General features: G+C 30.8%; 2 protein-coding genes across 2 annotated transcripts in view; one reads left to right on the top strand and one right to left on the bottom strand.

The window, feature by feature from the left end:
* The first annotated feature begins 5,660 nt into the window (after positions 1-5,660).
* LOC147801865 (uncharacterized) lies at positions 5,661-6,676 on the top strand. The gene has a single exon (XM_087154950.1). The coding sequence runs from the start codon at positions 5,867-5,869 to the stop codon at positions 6,626-6,628; it is 762 nt and encodes a 253-aa protein (XP_087011076.1). The 5' UTR covers positions 5,661-5,866; the 3' UTR covers positions 6,629-6,676.
* An 8,034-nt stretch (positions 6,677-14,710) lies between these two features.
* The window catches only part of LOC107446436 (peroxidase-like), a 129,619-nt gene continuing 126,086 nt past the window's right edge, over positions 14,711-18,243 (bottom strand). The window contains exons 15-16 of the mRNA XM_016061083.4: positions 17,673-17,781; positions 14,711-15,584 (exon numbers count right to left, since the gene is read on the bottom strand). Coding sequence (XP_015916569.3) covers positions 15,506-15,584; positions 17,673-17,781 — 188 coding nt within the window. The 3' untranslated portion in view covers positions 14,711-15,505. The remainder of the gene's footprint in view (positions 15,585-17,672; positions 17,782-18,243) is intronic.

The raw sequence follows: 18,243 nt of genomic DNA, 5'->3' as shown, positions 1-18,243 counted from the left end.
ACGGACCAGTCAAAGAATATAAAAGAAGTCCAGTTCTTAGAATACATAACTAACGAGGGGAATTTGCTCGGTACGCTATACCAGGAAAACAATTTACAGGATGATCAACAAACTCAGATTTAGTAATGAAATTAGGAGAACTAAGATCGAGCACATGCGCAAGAAGCAAACTGACAGTAGCTGGGGCAAACCGACAGTAGCTGCGTTGCTTTCCACCAACCGCCATTTTATTCTATCTTTCTATATCAAAATTTGATGATATTCCCAAAGAAATATCTTTATTAATAGTATTCTACTGTTTATCAATACAGAACAAACTAACGATAAGGAAAACTTTTCTCCTTCACTCCAACAATTCCAGTATTGGTTAGGAGGAGGTTGCAAACTCTGCTCTTCTGCTCCGTTGTTTTTCCTTAGTACACAGGGACAGCACTTAACCTTAGAGGACTGATTATTTCAATGAAAGCTAGATTTCCTTCTCTATGTATCCCCTTGATGTGTGCCTACGCTGGATTCACAAAAGCTTCGGAGGAACTACATCCGAGGCTGTGAACAAAGATTTTACGGATACCAGGACAAAATTAATGACGGGCCCCATCGTCAAGGCAAATAGCGTTACTTTCATATTTTGTAGAATTTTTGAAGACCACAATTGTAATTTTTGAATTCTCTGCCATTTTCTTTTGAAAAAGCATTAATAAGCACCATATTTTTTACAAAGAAATTTTGTTGGGGCCCCAGTCATCCCGGCCGCGGATAGTTGCCCCTCCCACCCCCTTGAGTACAGTCTTGACTACATCACATGCATATTTTTTTTTTTTAAATTTGTCACATAAAATAGAAATGTCGATTTGCTATTTTACTGAAAATCTGGTACTTCTAAATCTCCCATAGTACGCGGTGTACGCGGTTTCACTTCACCAGTGGGGTAAAACTGAGTGGTTTAACTTTTTCTAAAAAAGAATCATTTATATAAAATTAAATAGTACATCTACGACTTTTAGATATTAATACATTGTATACAACTGAACAATGAATATCTCGATTAAATCAGACAATTTCTAGATTAAACAGTTTAGCTCTAATAGTCCTTCGAATCGAAAGAATCGTTAACGAAAAGGGACACAGCTAAAAAAAAAAGCGTTTAAGAATGGATACAGCTGTACAGATGTAATATGTGATCTCGTTTTTAATGAGTAAAATTCACTATTTTTTAAAAGAATAAACTAATGAATCCAAATATAAGTTCGCAATACTATAGCGTCCATTTAATTAAGTCATTTGGCACATTTTATTCAAGTGGTTTCTTTTTGAAAAATCTTTTAAAAGTCAACACTTGTTTTTACAAGGTTGCTAAGGCTCCTATAAATTAATAAAAGTGTCAGTAATTTTCTGTTGTTCGAATTTTGATTTTTGATACTTTTGATTAGACATTTGATTAGACATGTCGAGGGGGATCGATCCCCTATGGCTTCGTCCTATTACGCAACATTTATGATTTTGCTTAAAATGTCAGTTGGATAGCAATATTCTTTTTTATTTTGTTTTAGCTCGTAGTCTTCAACAAAATGAAAGTTTTATCATGATGAAGATTTTGTTTTCCTCTGTATGGCTGTTGTCAGACATTTTCCATCTGTTTTTTTGATTTATGTGATAATTAACAAAAACTTCAATCTACAACTACTGAAACACATTTTACATTATATTTCCAAAAAATAACAAAAATAATTGAAGGCAAACAATAAACAGTTTGTAATATATAGAACACTTTTAAAAAATTTAATTTTTTGTTCAAAACATGAAAAGCCATAAACATATAGAGCTTTAACATAAAGAAGGACGCTTTATGAATTTTCATAATTTTTTACATCTTGGGATTCATTTGAAACCAGTTTCAAATTAAACTATGAGCGGCTTATTTTCTGAAAATGCCTTTAGTTAACAAGATATATTTATAGAAATTTTAAAAAATGCACATTCCTTAGAAAACACGACTAATCCATGAGTATACATAGTTTCAACATAAGAGTGGACACTTTGGGATTTTTTTTTATCTTTTGCATCACGCCATTCATTCAAAACTAGTTGCACATTAAAATTTCACCTTCATATTTACGGAAATTGTCTGTAAATAACTTGAAATATCAAAGAGCATTTTTAAAAAAGTTCATATTTCGTGCAAAACATGGAAATCTATAAACATGTGTAACTTTAACATAAGGGTAGTAAATTTTTTATAGTTTTTTTTTGCATCGCGGGTTTCATTTGAAACTAGTTACATATTTAACTATGAACGTCTTTCGAAAAGTGCTCGTTTACATCCTGAAATATTTATAGCTCGTTTACATCTTGAAATATTTATATTTATAGAAAATTTTTAAACTGTTCTAGTTTTATTTAAACACGAAAGTTCAGGAATATAAAAAGCTTTAACGTAGGGGTTTACGCTTTATGATTTTTTTTAATTACTTCTTCCATTTCGGGGTTGCAAATGCCTGTACATAATCTAAAATGCTTATACGACGTCTTCGTATTTGAGATTTTGTTCAATAAAGTTAGTTTAAAAATCTGAATTTCAATAACATCAATTTACTTCCACTATTATTAATTTATCGGGCCCTTAGCAACCCTGTAAAAACAAAAACTGACTTTCAGAGTTTTTTTTTAAAGACTAAAAGGCTAATGAAATGTATCAAATGACTTATTTGAATGGATATCATACTGCAAACTTATTTGGACTCATTAGTTTATTCTTTAAAAAAAGAGCTTTCACTCATGAAAAACGAGATTACATACAATGTACATTTTTTTAAATACTTATTTTCCTTTTCTTAAACACGCATTTTTAACTCACCGATGATTTGTTTTTCTGTCTAACACGATTTTATAATTTGTTCTCTGTGTTGAGCACACAAGCTCGCATATGCACGTCGCTAAACAAGCTTATGATAAAGTTAAAATAATTTTAATTTTTCAAAACATGAAATCAAAAAAAAAAATTTTAATATAAATTTTTTAAAAATTGATGCGTTTTCATGACCTGTTGCAATTCATAATGTTATATGTATAAGTGGGTAAAAGTGGTAAAAATTCATTCAGGATTAAAAAATAATGAGTCATAAGTGATCACTCACAGTATCATGGCACTCGTGTATCTGAAAACTGGAAAGTTACAAATATAGAGGGGGCACCATCGCTTTCGAAAATAGTCTTTCACTGCACTAAGAAGTTCTCTTTTTTATAGAGTGAATTTTTTAATTTTTTTATTAGCTCTATTTTTTATTTAATTCATGCCGTTTTAAGTAACCGGTTAGTTCTTGAAACGAAGTTATTCTTGAACACCAATGACTTTCAGAGGTTTGTGAATGCCTAATTACTTGATTAAATATAAATCGTATTCACTTGAAAGCACACAAAAAATCAATTTAATTTCATATATATGTTATGGAGAAAGACCGAAAACAAAGAGAATGTCAACTTTCACCTTTGAATGTCAATAATTGCATAGTTACTTGGATGAATGTCCGAAATATTTGTTAGATCTAATTTGATATTAATTTATTCGTTGATATTATTATATTTATTCGATATTTTAATATCTGCTGGGGATAGTTTCGGAGAAACAGCAGTGCTTGTGAGTACCGGTTAAATGCATATAGTGGCACTTGACCTTAAAAAACATTGATGAAGGGCACACCGGGCAGTGGCACAGAACCTTGAAAAAAACATTGATGTAGGGCATACCGGGCAGTGGCACTGTACTAAACCTAGTATATATTTCGGACATTTACCAAAGCGACTGCTATTGTCAACGGTGGAAGTCAACAACCAACAATTTCAGTCAGTCACAGTAACATATACTTATATTTATGATATACAGTGGTGGCCAAAAGTGTGGACACTTTTTGAAAGTTTCATGTTTTTCAACTTTGTGTGCTTGTAGAATATATTAATTTTCACTTAAATATAAACATTTATGTATCAAATTGAAGGTAATTTAATGTAGAATTTAATAATAAATACAGTATTACAATATCTGTATTGCAAAAAAAGTTATGCAATTAATAGTACGATCTATCTTAGATTTGTATTTTTTTTAAGTGATACTTACACAATCAATACTTAGTAGGATAACCCTTATTTTTTAAGACAGCTTCACAGCGTCTTTTCATCGAGTGAACGAGTGTTTGGAGTTCATCTTTCGTAATCACATGGTGCAAAGAATTAATTATAACTTCACTTTGTTGTCTTTTATTGGATGGACGTTTTTTTCGCACAAGAATTTTCAATATCTAGCTATCAATATTTCAAGCCATGGTAATATATCTATGCCTTTATTTTGAAAGCATGCTTTGCATACTTTTGCTGTGGGGCATGGAGCTGAATCCTGCTGAAAAATAAATGGTGCGTTGTTGGGGAAGAGATCCCTGATGGAAGGTATCAATTTTGGTTTCTGGACAGTTTCGATGTATTTTTTGGCTACTACCGATAGAAAAATTAAATGGCTATGCCTTCAAGATAGAAAAATGTCATCAGATGCCATTAGATGTGAAATGAATGCAGCTGGTATTGCAGTAAGTTCAAAAACAATAAGAAGAAGGTTATCAAGATTTGGACTACAAGCTAGAATTCCAAGGCAAAAACCATATTTAAATCAAAATCAAAAACAACGCGAAAAACGAGTTAAGTCGGCAAAAGAACACATTAAATGGTCAGAAAATCAATGGAAGCAAGTAATCTGGAGTGATGAGAGTAAAATATTGCTCTTTGGAAGTGATGGTAGAAAATACGTGAGACGTAGAGTAGGCGAAGCGCTTCATCCTGATTGCATTGAAGCAACTACAAAAAATCCAACAAATGTCATGATTTTGGCATGTATGTCTGCAGATGGTGCGGGCCGAATTCAAGTGATTGATGGCATCCTGAATGCCAAAAAATACATCGAAACTGCCCTGAAACCAAAATTGATACCTTCAATCAGGAATCTCTTCTCCAACAACGCACCATTTATTTTTCAGCAGAATTCAGCTCCATGCCACACAGCAAAAGTATGCAAAGCATGCTTTCAAAATAAAGGCACAGATATATTACGATGGCCTGGAAACAGCCCTGATCTCAATCCAATTGAAAATTTGTGGCGATGTTTGAAAATTCTTGTACGAAAAAAACGTCCATCCAATAAAAGACAACTTATTGAAGCTATAATTGATTCTTGGCACCGTGTGAATACGAAAGATGAACTCCAAACACTCGCTCACTCGATGAAAAGACGCAGTGAAGCTGTCTTGAAAAATAAGGGTCATCCTACTAAGTATTGATTGTGTAAGTATCACTTTAAAAAATGCAATTCTAAAATAGATCTGACTATTTGTTGCATAATCTTTTTTGTGATACAGATATTGTAATACTGTATTTATTATTAAATTCTACATTAAATTACCTTCAATTTGATATCTAAACGTTTGTATTTAAGTGAAAATTAATATATTGTGGTGATAGGTTCGCCGCTCATCGTAAAATCAAGTTTATTTCATATTGTTATCTGTTTGTCTTTAATCAATTGTGTTTTTACTTATTTTTGAAGTGAACTGAAAAAAGAGTTCTGACGTCATCATATTAGAATTGTATAAATACCAGCACGCACATAGCAGCCTGTCAGTATTTTCTCTCATCACCTGCTGTGATGATGCTTCTTGTAAATCAAACCAACTTGTATATAAATGTAAATATGTTTAATAAAATATTAGTATCTCAAAGGAGCTATCTTCGCTTACCTCAATGGTGACCCGGATGTCTGACGATACAAGTAACTTTTATTTTTGATCTTTCCTGCTTTTGGTTCTTGGATTAATAGGAAACTGCAACTATGGCGGAATCATCTGCAGTAAAAATTCCCATGTTCAATATCTCTGATCCACACCTGTGGTTCCATATGGTCGAAGCAACTTTCCAGCTTGCGACACCGAAGCCGATTTCAGAGAGCAAAACAAAGTTTAACTACTGCCTCGCCCATCTTCCTCCTGAAGTAGCCGCAGTTGTAAGGGACGTCATTATAACTCCTGACGCAGAAGATCCTTTCAAAAAGCTGAAAGAAGAAATTATTGCACGCTGTGGGGAAACAAAGTCCCAGGAAATTCGACGTTTACTTTCCGGAGAGCAACTAGGAGATAGAAAGCCCAGTGAACTCTTGCGCACTATGCAGAGAAGAGCTGAATCCCACGAAATCTCAGATTCTCTACTTTTGGAACTATTTCTAAATCAGCTACCGCAGCATGTTCAGTCGATATTGGCCGCAATCCCTTCACTAAGTTCAACTAGAGCAGCAGAAATTGCTGATAAAGTAATGGAAGTGTCAACTTCAAGTGAAGTTAGCGTAGTTTCTTCAAACCAACAATGCACCTTTGAGCTTTTAGAAGAAGTTAAAGCACTACGAAAAGAAGTAGCTGCATTGCGGACACGCAGCAGGTCTCGCAACCGGAATTATGCACAGTTTCGTAATCGTCAAAGCCAATCCTCATCTCCACATCGAAACTCCAAAATGTGCTTCTATCACCGGAAATTTAAATCTGATGCTAGAAAGTGTGTCAAACCCTGCATCTACCAGAAAAACCAAGAAAGGCAAGAGTGAATGCGACTAACATCTTGCCTCCAACAAATTGTCGCCTTTTTGTTAGAGATAGACAATCAAACAAGCAATTTCTAGTGGATACCGGAAGTGACTGCTCAATTATTCCAGCAAATAAAAAAGAAAAAACTCTTTCTCCGATTCAGACTTTTAAAGCTGCGAACAATACCATCATAAAAGTATACGGTAAGAAATTGTTAACTTTAGACTTCGGTCTTAGACGAAAGTTTAATTTTCCATTTTATATTTGTGATATAACTAATCATATTATAGGTGCAGATTTTTTATACTATTTTAATCTTAAACCTAATATTAGAAAACGTTGCTTAAATGATATTAGTACTAATTTAAATTCTCATTGTATTTTTAAAACTGCTGACATTATATCAATTAAAACTGTTCTTGGTGAAAATTATTATGAAAAACTGTTAAACGAATATCCTGAGATAACAAAACCTATTTGCTCAGACCAAATTGTTAAGCATAATGTTGTACATCATATAGAAACGTTTGGTTCACCAGTTTTTGCTAAACCTCGGCGTCTAGCACCCGATAGGTTAAAAATAGCAAAAATGGAATTTCAACATATGTTGGATTTAGGCCACATGCGCCCATCCAAAAGTAATTTTTCATCACCTTTACATTTAGTTCCCAAGAAAAATAGTTTGGACTGGCGTCCAGTAGGTGATTATCGAGCTTTAAACGCTCAAACTGTTAAAGATAAATATCCAATTCCTAATATTATGGATTTTACTAGTGAACTACATGGAACTAAAATATATTCTCACATTGATTTAATTCGAGCTTTCCATCAAATACCTATAGCCCATGAAGATGTACATAAAACTGCAATAATAACTCCTTTCGGATTATTCGAAAGTACTCGTATGCAATTCGGACTTTGCAATGCAGCCAGTACTTTCCAACGCTTCATTGACGAAGTAACTAGAGGCTTGGAAGGCGTTTACGCTTTCATAGATGATATATTAATAGCTTCCGAATCTCCCGAAGAGCATATAAAATATTTAAAATCACTTTTTGATAGACTGCAGTATTTCGGTTTAACAATAAATCCCTCTAAATGCTTATTTGGTCAGAATAGTTTACAATTTTTAGGTTTCAAAGTTTCCGAAAAAGGTATTGAACCTTTAAATGATCGCGCTAATGCAATTCTAAATTTTCCAAAACCAAATACGATTACTCAATTACGTAGATTTCTAGGATTATTTAATTTTTATCGACGCTTTATTCCTAATGCAGCTCATATTTTATCACCTTTAACCAAGTTTTTAGAAGGACAACGAAATATTAGGAAATCTAACAAATCATCAAAAAAATCTGATTTACCGTTAATTTGGACCGATACTTCAAACAAATCTTTTTCTGATGCAAAACAAGCAATAGCCGATGCAACTCTATTAAAATATCCTAAACCTGGTGCTAATTTAAGTCTGTGGACTGACGCGTCTGATTTTGCAATCGGCAGTTCTTTAATGCAATATCAAAATAATGAGTGGGAACCAATTGCATTTTTCTCAACAAAATTAAATAAAAGTCAGCAAAATTGGTCAACATACGATCGCGAATTATTGGCAATATACGCGTCAATAAAAAAATTTCGTCACATGCTTGAAGGTAGAAGTTTTACTATTTTTACTGACCAAAAACCTTTAATTTATGCGTTTAAACAAAAACCTGAAAAATGTTCCCCTCGTCAATTCAGATATCTTGATTATATTTCTCAATTTTCAACTGATATTAAACATGTAAAAGGAATATCTAATTCAGTTGCTGATACTCTATCGCGAATAGAAATAAATGCAATTTCAAAACCTCCATTTATAGACTTTAAAAAACTAGAACAAGAACAAAATAAAGATTTAGAATTGAAAGAAATATTAAATTCAAATAATTCATCTTTGAAATTAGAAAAACATTACTTTTCTTTGGAAGATGTTAATTTAATATGTGATTTTTCAACTAAGTACCCTAGACCTTTTATTCCAAAATCATACAGGCAAATTATTTTTGATAATTTACATTATTTTTCTCATCCTGGAATATATTCAACTACGAATTTAATTTCTAAACGATTTGTGTGGCCCAACATGAAAGTGGATATCAAAAATAAAGTTCGTTCTTGTGAGAAATGTCAGCGAGCTAAAATTTTTCAACACACTAAAGCTCCTTTTAGTACATTTGCTCAACCCGACGCAAGATTTTCCCATATCCATCTGGATTTTATTGGCCCACTTCCAATTTCTGAAGGTAAGCAATACTGCCTAACAATAATCGATAGATTCACGAGATGGCCAGAAGTTATCCCTACTACGGATATGACTGCCGAGACCACCGCAAAAGCACTTATTCACGGTTGGATCTCTAGATTTGGCACTCCCGTTACTATAACTACCGATCAAGGCCGAAATTTTGAATCGACTCTTTTTCGAAATCTCACTAATATTTTAGGCAGTAACCACATCCATACTACTTCATATCACGCGCAAAGTAATGGAATGATAGAACGATTTCATAGACAACTTAAAAGTTCTATAATAGCACAGGAAAATAATAAATGGACCGAAATTTTACCAGTTGTCTTATTAGGTATTCGCACAGCTTTAAAAGCTGATATTAATGCAACTTGTGCACAACTTTCTTCGGATCTTTTAAACGCAAATTCTTTATCTCCACCAGTAACAGAAAATTATGTCACAAATCTAATGGCCGCAATGAGAAAATTAAGTCCTGTACCAGCATCAGCACACAGTAAAAATAAGTTCTATATTAATCCTAATTTAAAATCTTGTTCTCATATATTTTTAAAAGTAGATAGAATTCGTCCTCCACTATCCCCTGCATACACCGGACCACACCGTGTAATTGAACGTTCTGAAAAAACCTTTATTATTGATTTTCATGGTAAGAAAATAACTGTCTCAATAGATAGAATTAAACCAGCTTTTCAAATTTCTGAGAAATTAAAAATAAATAAAATTCCAATGGTCGAAAAGCAATTATCTCCAACAAAGGAAGAAAAGCAAATTGTTACAAAATCTGGTCGCCGTGTGCATTTCCCAAAATATTTTGTTAAAGAGTATGGAATATAAAAGCATCTAAATATTTTGTATCTATTAATTGTATTCCAATTTAAAAGTTAAATTTTTTTCTTCGTAATTAAGACGTACATTTGAATTTACTACTTTGTATTTTATGATTGTTTTTAAACAATCATTATTGGTATCGTGACTTTGTCACTGGGGGGATACTGTGTGGTGATAGGTTCGCCGCTCATCGTAAAATCAAGTTTATTTCATATTGTTATCTGTTTGTCTTTAATCAATTGTGTTTTTACTTATTTTTGAAGTGAACTGAAAAAAGAGTTCTGACGTCATCATATTAGAATTGTATAAATACCAGCACGCACATAACAGCCTGTCAGTATTTTCTCTCATCACCTGCTGTGATGATGCTTCTTGTAAATCAAACCAACTTGTATATAAATGTAAATATGTTTAATTAAATATTAGTATCTCAAAGGAGCTATCTTCGCTTACTTCAATATTCTACAAGCACACAAAGTTGAAAAACATGAAATTTTCAAAAAGTGTCCACACTTTTGGCCACCACTGTACATTCATAAAAATCTAACTCTATACTTCAAACTCCTTTTTTAAGTAAATGTTTGCAGAAATTCTACTGAGTAAAAAATTTTCTCGCTTCCAACTAAGTATTTTTAAGTTTTCTTAAAAAATATAAAAAATTTAATGACCTAAAACTTCAACAATTCTTTTAAAATCACAGTTTCTTTGTTCTTGAGTCAAATATTTACTAATTGAAGATTTATTTTCACTATAAAAACAAAATATTTAAAGTCTTAGTCATCAAAATGGTTTATCTGTATGCCTTTCAATCCTTTTCTGCACACCATTGTCTCAAATTTATTTATACTCTTTCTTATCTTATCTGTAATTTTTTATTTTTCTTATAGTAAATTTTAGGTTGAATTGAGAACTTCTGAAATTTAAAAAAAAAGAGTTATATAATGAAAATACCTATGCAATGAAACATATGGAATGAAAGATTAAAATGAGATGAATAAAAGAAAAAAACGAAACAAGGAATATAAATTTTATTTATTTTACAGCTGATTTAAATACAAACTTAAACAAAGATTAATTCTTCAAAAATTCGTGAAAAAATGTTCTGCAGACCCAAAAGTATGGCACTGCGAGGAATCGATATTCCCATATCATTAGCTCTTTCTGTCATATTTATTAATTGGAGTGAATCTTCAGAACAAATGTCTTATTATCATAATACAAAATAGTTACAGATTTATACAGTTGTGTAAAAATTGTTTCATTCAAGATTTAAAAGTAAAATTTACAATGAAAACACAAAAAGTAGCTTTTACATTCATAAATAAAATTTCGAAAAAAATACTCATACAGTAAGGCTATTTTTTGTGCGAATGTGGATTATGCTTTACTTTTTTAGTAAACTAGCAAGATTGTAAAATATAATAACCGTAAAAATAACAACTTCCTTAGCACAAAAACTGTAAAGGTCAGGATCTAGAAAACATTAAGGTTGATATACACAAGATCTTCGATAAATATGAGCAAAAACATCAGCGATTTTGAAATCTTTTGTATCACTAGTAGTAAGTAAGGAAGATGGTACGAAAGCATCAAAATTATTTTAGTTTTCTAATGAAACTTAGAGTTGTTTCTTTTAACTCCTTAATTTTTCCTCCGGCTATCAGATGGGTTTCGATGCTTCTAGACCAGCCTTCCGCAGTGGTGATTTGTTAGATTTTGATAAAGTTTGTGCTTTTTTCTTACTTAAATAATTATTTGTTACCCTTAACGTGTATACTTTTCGGACAAGGATTCAAAAATATTCATTAAGGGGGGTCATTTCAGAACACCTTGTATAGATAAATAAAAACTTTTTACTTTCTGAAACAAACGCACTTAACATTCACAAAATAAGCAAAAAGCGTCAATCTTTTACAGAAATACACACAACCTCATCTTTAAATATTTTGATTGTCGTTGACGTGTGAGCAGTTGAAAAAATAAAAAAAAAGTCTGAAAATGCCAGCTTGCTCTTTAAACTTTGTTATTTGTTTTAATTTTGGTAACTTATTATTATCTAGACTATTCAATTCTAAAAATGGCAAAAATTATTGAGGCAAAAAAAATAAAAAAAAATTTTCGAAAAAAATTATCTGTATCAAAAAATTCCAGGAAATTTTTTTTTAAAGTAAAGTTTGGTCGAAAACGAAAAATTTAAATTATAACTAGAAAAATATTTTGATAAAAACTCATTTTAAAATTTTTTAAGTCTTTTTCTGCACTTAAAGAGCTCACTAATTGAAATAGTTTTAAAATATTAAATTGATGTAAACTTTCCATTCTATTTCTTATTAATAGGCTTTGGAATGATTAAGTTTGCTGTTTTTATATTTTTCGGTGGGTGTTATGTTTTTGGGAATTTTCCATTTTTAGAAGGCAGTAAAAAAGTTTTAAAGAAGTGATTCAGTTTAGAAGTTCAAATCATGTAAAACGTCACAAAATGAAAAAAGCTATAAATTTAAAAGCTTATTTTCGCATCTGTTCTAAATGTAGAAGGAGAAATTAAAAAAAGCGTTTCTTTTCATATATATATATATGTATATCGGAAATTGTTGAGCACTATATTTGAATTTGCCGAAATTCAAGCCAATATTTGTGAAATTATTAAAGATTTTTATTCGATCCTGATATTTATGCAGCCATTTAATCAGTAAGAAAGTATATGTATCCTGTAGTATTACTCTAAAATACAAAATTTCGCTCCCCAGAAACCTCTGAACATGTTTATATTCCCAATATTTTTAGTCAAAAAATAATTTTCCGTTTAGTTATCTATAAATTGTTTAAGTAATGATTAAACGAGGCTAATTTATTAAAATAGCTCAATTGAAATCATTTTAAGAATTAATGCTTAAGTAAAGAATAAAATTAAACACAGAACATTCAATTTACATAAAGCTCTTGTTTATTCGAAGAAGGTTCAATTATCTGACTAATTTACTTAAAAAAGAATATTTTAAAGAGAGAAACACGTATAGCTGCCTAAAAAATTTGTAATTCTAAAATTTTTTTTGATAGTACAATTCAAATTAGGATTATTCCTGATCATGCGAGATGAAGGGCACATGAGCCATGTAAGGCACGAAGGACTAAAAAGCGATGAAAAATTCGCTCATTAACGTCATAAGTTCATGTTAATACATTCTCTCCAAACATTAATCTACGAAAGATAGTCAACTTTCTTCTAAATATCAGAAAAAATAATTATTTTAATAATAATATCGCCGAGCAACTATAAAAATTATGAATAAGTAAATATTTAAGCCAAATTCCCCGTTCTGAATTTCCTTCAAAGACATGCTCATTTCGATGAAAACATTAAACATTGTTCTTGAAAAATAATATTATTTGATTTTTTTTGCGCGTTCATCGACAACATGTTTTATGCCTCACGCTAATGTTAATCCGATGAGTGGAGATTTTATTTAGCATTTTACTGTCCGATAGCCGTTTAATGAATAGATATTATTTAGCATAAATATCATGAAAATTAGAGAAGACTTTGTTAGATCTAATTATACAATAGTGATAGATACCCCGCAATTTTATGTGAACATATGACAAGCACAGTTACTCCAGCTTGACAGTGTGAACCAAAATGTAGCGAATTTTTTTAGGTTAACTTTATCTAAATTTCATAGCACTTATTATTTATTTAGTATCAAAATAAAGTTCACTACCGTCAGATGGGGTGACTTTGTGCAAACTGTCATTTTTTTCAATTTTTGCGTCGTGCCATCTAGGGGCATTTTTCTTAAGCTCGGTATCAACTGATTTGAGTTGTCAACATAACGAACTAATGGTTTACCAAGAACAGGCAATGTAAACATCATCGTTCTCGAAAAATTGCGAGCTCAAGTTACAAACAGTTTCAAATTTTTTAACGTCGTAAAATCGGAGGCTGGAAAGTCTGTTTGGTTGAAGAAGTTCTAGTTACCTTGGCCAGGAAGGTAGGTTAAACTTTAAAAGTCTTATCAATTGAGGTAACAAATCATGAATAAATTTTTGTTTTTAATTATTATAATGTTAGTAATTGAAAGAATGACAGTTTGCACAAAGTCACCCCTCGTTGCACAAAGTCACCCAATCTGACGGTATCATATTTCTTACATTTTACTAAAAAAAGAAACATTTTTTAAGCAATATTTGAAAATATTTCTTTTTTCCTATTTTTCACAGCAAAAATCGAACTTTTTATATACTTGGATTACAGTATCAGTAAAAAAAAAAATCAAGTTTTTTACTCACATTTTTTTTACCTAAAATACTTTAAACAATATTTATATCGATTTTATAAGAGCATTTTTTTCAAGTAGATAGAAATTTTAAAAATCAATGAATAAATCCTAAATTTTCATGATATTATGACGGAGAAACTTTTCAAACATTAAAATCCATTTCTTTTTAAAAAGGCTTTTCATTTTTTTCGGATCAATGAATTGGATTTTACAAGAATGGATCTCCTTCAATTTTTAAAATTTTCTTCGATTTCTGTTATTTGTATAGAGATCACTGGCTTTAGATTGCCAAATATTCATAAATAATTGACATAAATTCACAAAAGTTATAAAAATAAAGTACTATACAAAAAAAGAGTGTAAAAAAAGAAATATGACAAAAGAGTTGCTGCATGAATAAATTTGACCAGTATTGACCATTCACTATATCACCAATTTTAATTTTTATGAAGTTTGGTACACAAGTGTCAGAACTTGTCAAACCCTGCTTTGTAATGTTTGAGAAACTAATTCTAAAATTGCATTTACGTACAACTTTAAGGAACACGCTAAGAGATACTGTTGTGTTTTAGCTAATTAAGATGTCAAAAGTCTGAACTCAACTACCATAACGTAGTGACAAATAAAGATTTGCATAGGTACTTCATAGGTAAATGTTATTATACCATAAATTCATAAATTCAAATGTTATTATACCATTCTAAAGAAATGCTTTTGGTGCCTTAAATAAAGCAAGAAATTCTCGCGCATTTTTAAAACTTAACTTCTCTAATTGAATGAATTGATTTTTATAATTAAGGAAGCACTAGAATAAGTAAGTTGAAATTTACTAATTAACAACTTTTAAGAAGTATGTATTTTCGTTGTTTTCTCATATTTATTTGTAAAAAGTCTACTAAAAACAAAATATTATAAATATAGCTTAAGAATAAATGGACATTTATTAAGAATTTTTTTTTTAACTCTGTAAAAAGCAGCTCACCGATAAGAAAATAAACAATTTATTGAAACGGGAAGCTTGAAACTACAAAACTAAAAATATATTTTTGATGTATTTTGGCTTGGAAATATTTCCTAAAAATATTTGAAACTTTTACAATACAAAAACAATTGCAACGGAACACCTACACAAATACAAGGTATAAAATAACTATATCTGTAAAAATTTATAATTATATAAATTTTTTTCTTATCATAATTCATGCACAATGGTAATTTTTCAAACTATATAGGTAATCGTTTTTCTCTGCTTACGTGAGTTAAAATTGTAAAGTCAGGATCTATCCACTTCTCCCATGTAGTAACTAGAAAAGTATTTGGCAGCATTCTTTTTTTCAATTTTATCACGATTGAAATTTAATTGATTCTTTTTAAGTAAAACATTATTGAGACAACACAAAATAAATAGCTGGTAAAGTATTTAAATATAAAAGTTTGTTTCACTTTAAAGTCTTGGCTTGAGGATAACCTCATGAAATATGTACATAAATATCTTCAATTTATTCATAACTTGTATCTCTCCACTTCGTTAAATCCATGTGAGGAAAATGATGACTATTACATTCCACAAATGGGTTTCTAAGAAAAACACAAACATAATTCTTTTGTATTTTGATTATACAGTAAAAACAGAAAGAGACTTTGTCACGAAGTATCCCACACTCACTGTATTGCGCAGCTACCACTTAACAACCTGGTTGCTCTACACTGTTAGAAATTTCTAGGAAAAAATGGTTAAATAGCATTTCATTTAATTGTTATTTTACCATATTAAAAAAACAGTCAAATAACCATAAATGGGATGGTATTCAAACTGTTATCTGTGAGAAAAACCGTTTATTAACTACTTTCATTTAATATGGTTAAACAACCAGAATTTGATCTCACCAACTATGCCCACCTAATGAAGCCACTTAGTTCCTTGAAACTGGGTACATATATACCGAGAGGGCTAAACTGTCAATCTCCTGACCAATAGAACGAGAGTTCGAAACCCAGCGTTGACACAACAATATTTCCTCCATTACCTTCAACATGTGAAGAATTTACAGTGTCCCACATCCTCCAATTTGTGACTCTGGACCATTAAAATACGATACTCTCATTCAAACATAAATGGTAACACCATAAATTTGCTTGACACAAAAAAGTATAGTATTTCCCCTCTCTTACGATAGGTGAAACAATCAAATAAGCTAATAAAAGCGAACCCCATTGTTCGATTGATCCCACTGTTCAAAACACAACTGAACCCCAACCTACCTCCAATGTCCAGTAAAATTTAATTTTACGGTTCTCAAACCATGCTGATTGAAAATGGTTAAAAAAACTGAGTACTTTTGCAATCATGGTTTTTTAACCATGCTTGTTGTGAACGGTTTCAAAGCCGTAAGGGTAAAAAATGTTCTTGACCGCAAACTTAACTGTTAATTGGATGTACAAACTGCTACCAGGTATTTTTCAGTAATTTTAGAATAAGAATTCAAACAGTGTATAGAGCTTGCCCTGAATTTACGTATGGAATACTACGTGAGAGTGCACATATCTCTTAAATCTTGATCAAATACTAAAATTGAATTAATTGAACAAATTATGTGCTTCCTGCAAAAATAGTTAGGATGCAGGAGAAGGAAGATCAAATTTATCTATTTACTTAAGACATTTGGAAATTTCGGTTCTATTTTTCCTAAATGCAGACAATAAATTTTAGACATTTGTTACAGATTGTTGCTCTTTCTCCGTAAGTTCATGTGAAAGTAAAAAGTTCCTCGCTGTTTTAAAGGCTTTCCGCAAATGTTTGTTCTAATTGATTACATTCAGTTCGGTTTTCATCGGAATCATTTTGAACTTCTCAAGCTCACCATTTTTTAATCCAACAACGCCACAAATTTCAACATCTTCATCATCTGACGCATCAAACCTGTTGTTTGAGACGTTTTGCTCAAACTGTAACAAATTCCCAATTTTCTTTACATTTTTGTAACTAGCATCAAAATTTTCTGTTTTTCGTGTTAAAACAAATTAACTTCCATATTTTTATTATATGTTAGTAGAATTTCTGAACGATAAACGCGGGAATCAGCTAGCTACAAAAATGATCTAAACTTGTACTAGTAACATTATAAGATTAAGTCTTTGCGTCGGGACCGTTAAAAGAATACGATATTGTTACGAATTTGTAAAAATCTTTATAATTTAGTAAATGTTTTTGTTAGTAGGCAAAATATTTCAGACGAACCTTTAATGAACATTTCAATTAGAAAATTCGTAAAAAAAGCGTAATTCTAACGTAATTCAGAGAAAAAATTATGACTAATGCATTTCTTATGGAAAACTCGGTTTGGTGAAATTTTTGCCGACTTGGCGATAATTTTGGAGACTAGAGGATCAATTTAGCGGCCAAATCATAGTTCTGCAAAATTCGAGTTTCGGAGCGATATGACTATTATTTACGGAGTTAAAGAGAATTGTCTAGAATCATGTTCCAGGATTCCGCAGCCAAACCTATATAAGTAGGAGTGTTCAGCGCCACTGCTCTCGGTACAATACATACGGGAAAACAAAAGACGCGGAATCGAAGCTCGACTGTATTTTATTTTATTTCTTTTATTATAATTATTATCGTATAACTTATAATAATTGCATTAAAAATAAATAAAAACTTACAAAACAGGATCTCCAACCATGTATGTATTTAGAGGAATCGTCAGAGTATCATCTGAATTATCACAGACTATTCGGCCAACTTTCACTTTTCTAATCTCAGTCAGTTGCTCTGCAAGTTAGAATATTTCATTGCAATTATTCTGAATAAAAGACAGTTCAAAAATATTCTACTGAAAAACACGAAAATGTCATAAATTTATGAAGTTTAACATGCATTGCGAGTACTGGTAAATAACCGAATCTTTAACCACATGTTTTTCAATGAAATAAAAAAAAAATCGAATAATTTTCCTTCGTTCACTTTCTAAAAACTTAAAAGGAAAAGGTGGCATAAAAATTTTATAATAATATTTTTAATATTGTAAAAAATAAACTAAAAGGAAAATATTATAAAAAATAGTTATTTTTCTTTGACGTGCACTTATTTTTAAATTGAATTTCATGCAAACAATGAAATTTTCCTATAAAGTATTTTAAGAAAAAGTTAATTTCAGCTAATTAAAAATTGTTACTAAATGAATAAATCTAAAAAATGATTTTAAATAATTGACCGTTTTTTCAGAATAGCATT

Source organism: Parasteatoda tepidariorum, chromosome 11 (assembly GCF_982258835.1).
Source record: "Parasteatoda tepidariorum strain Cologne lab strain chromosome 11, Ptep-v5.0, whole genome shotgun sequence".
NCBI lineage: Eukaryota > Metazoa > Arthropoda > Arachnida > Araneae > Theridiidae > Parasteatoda > Parasteatoda tepidariorum.
This window is presented reverse-complemented; position numbering and strand designations above follow the sequence as displayed.

Bases quoted from the DNA above. Each gene is read 5' to 3' on its own strand.
- LOC147801865 (XM_087154950.1), top strand. From the start codon at position 5,867: ATGGCGGAATCATCTGCAGTAAAAATTCCCATGTTCAATATCTCTGAT.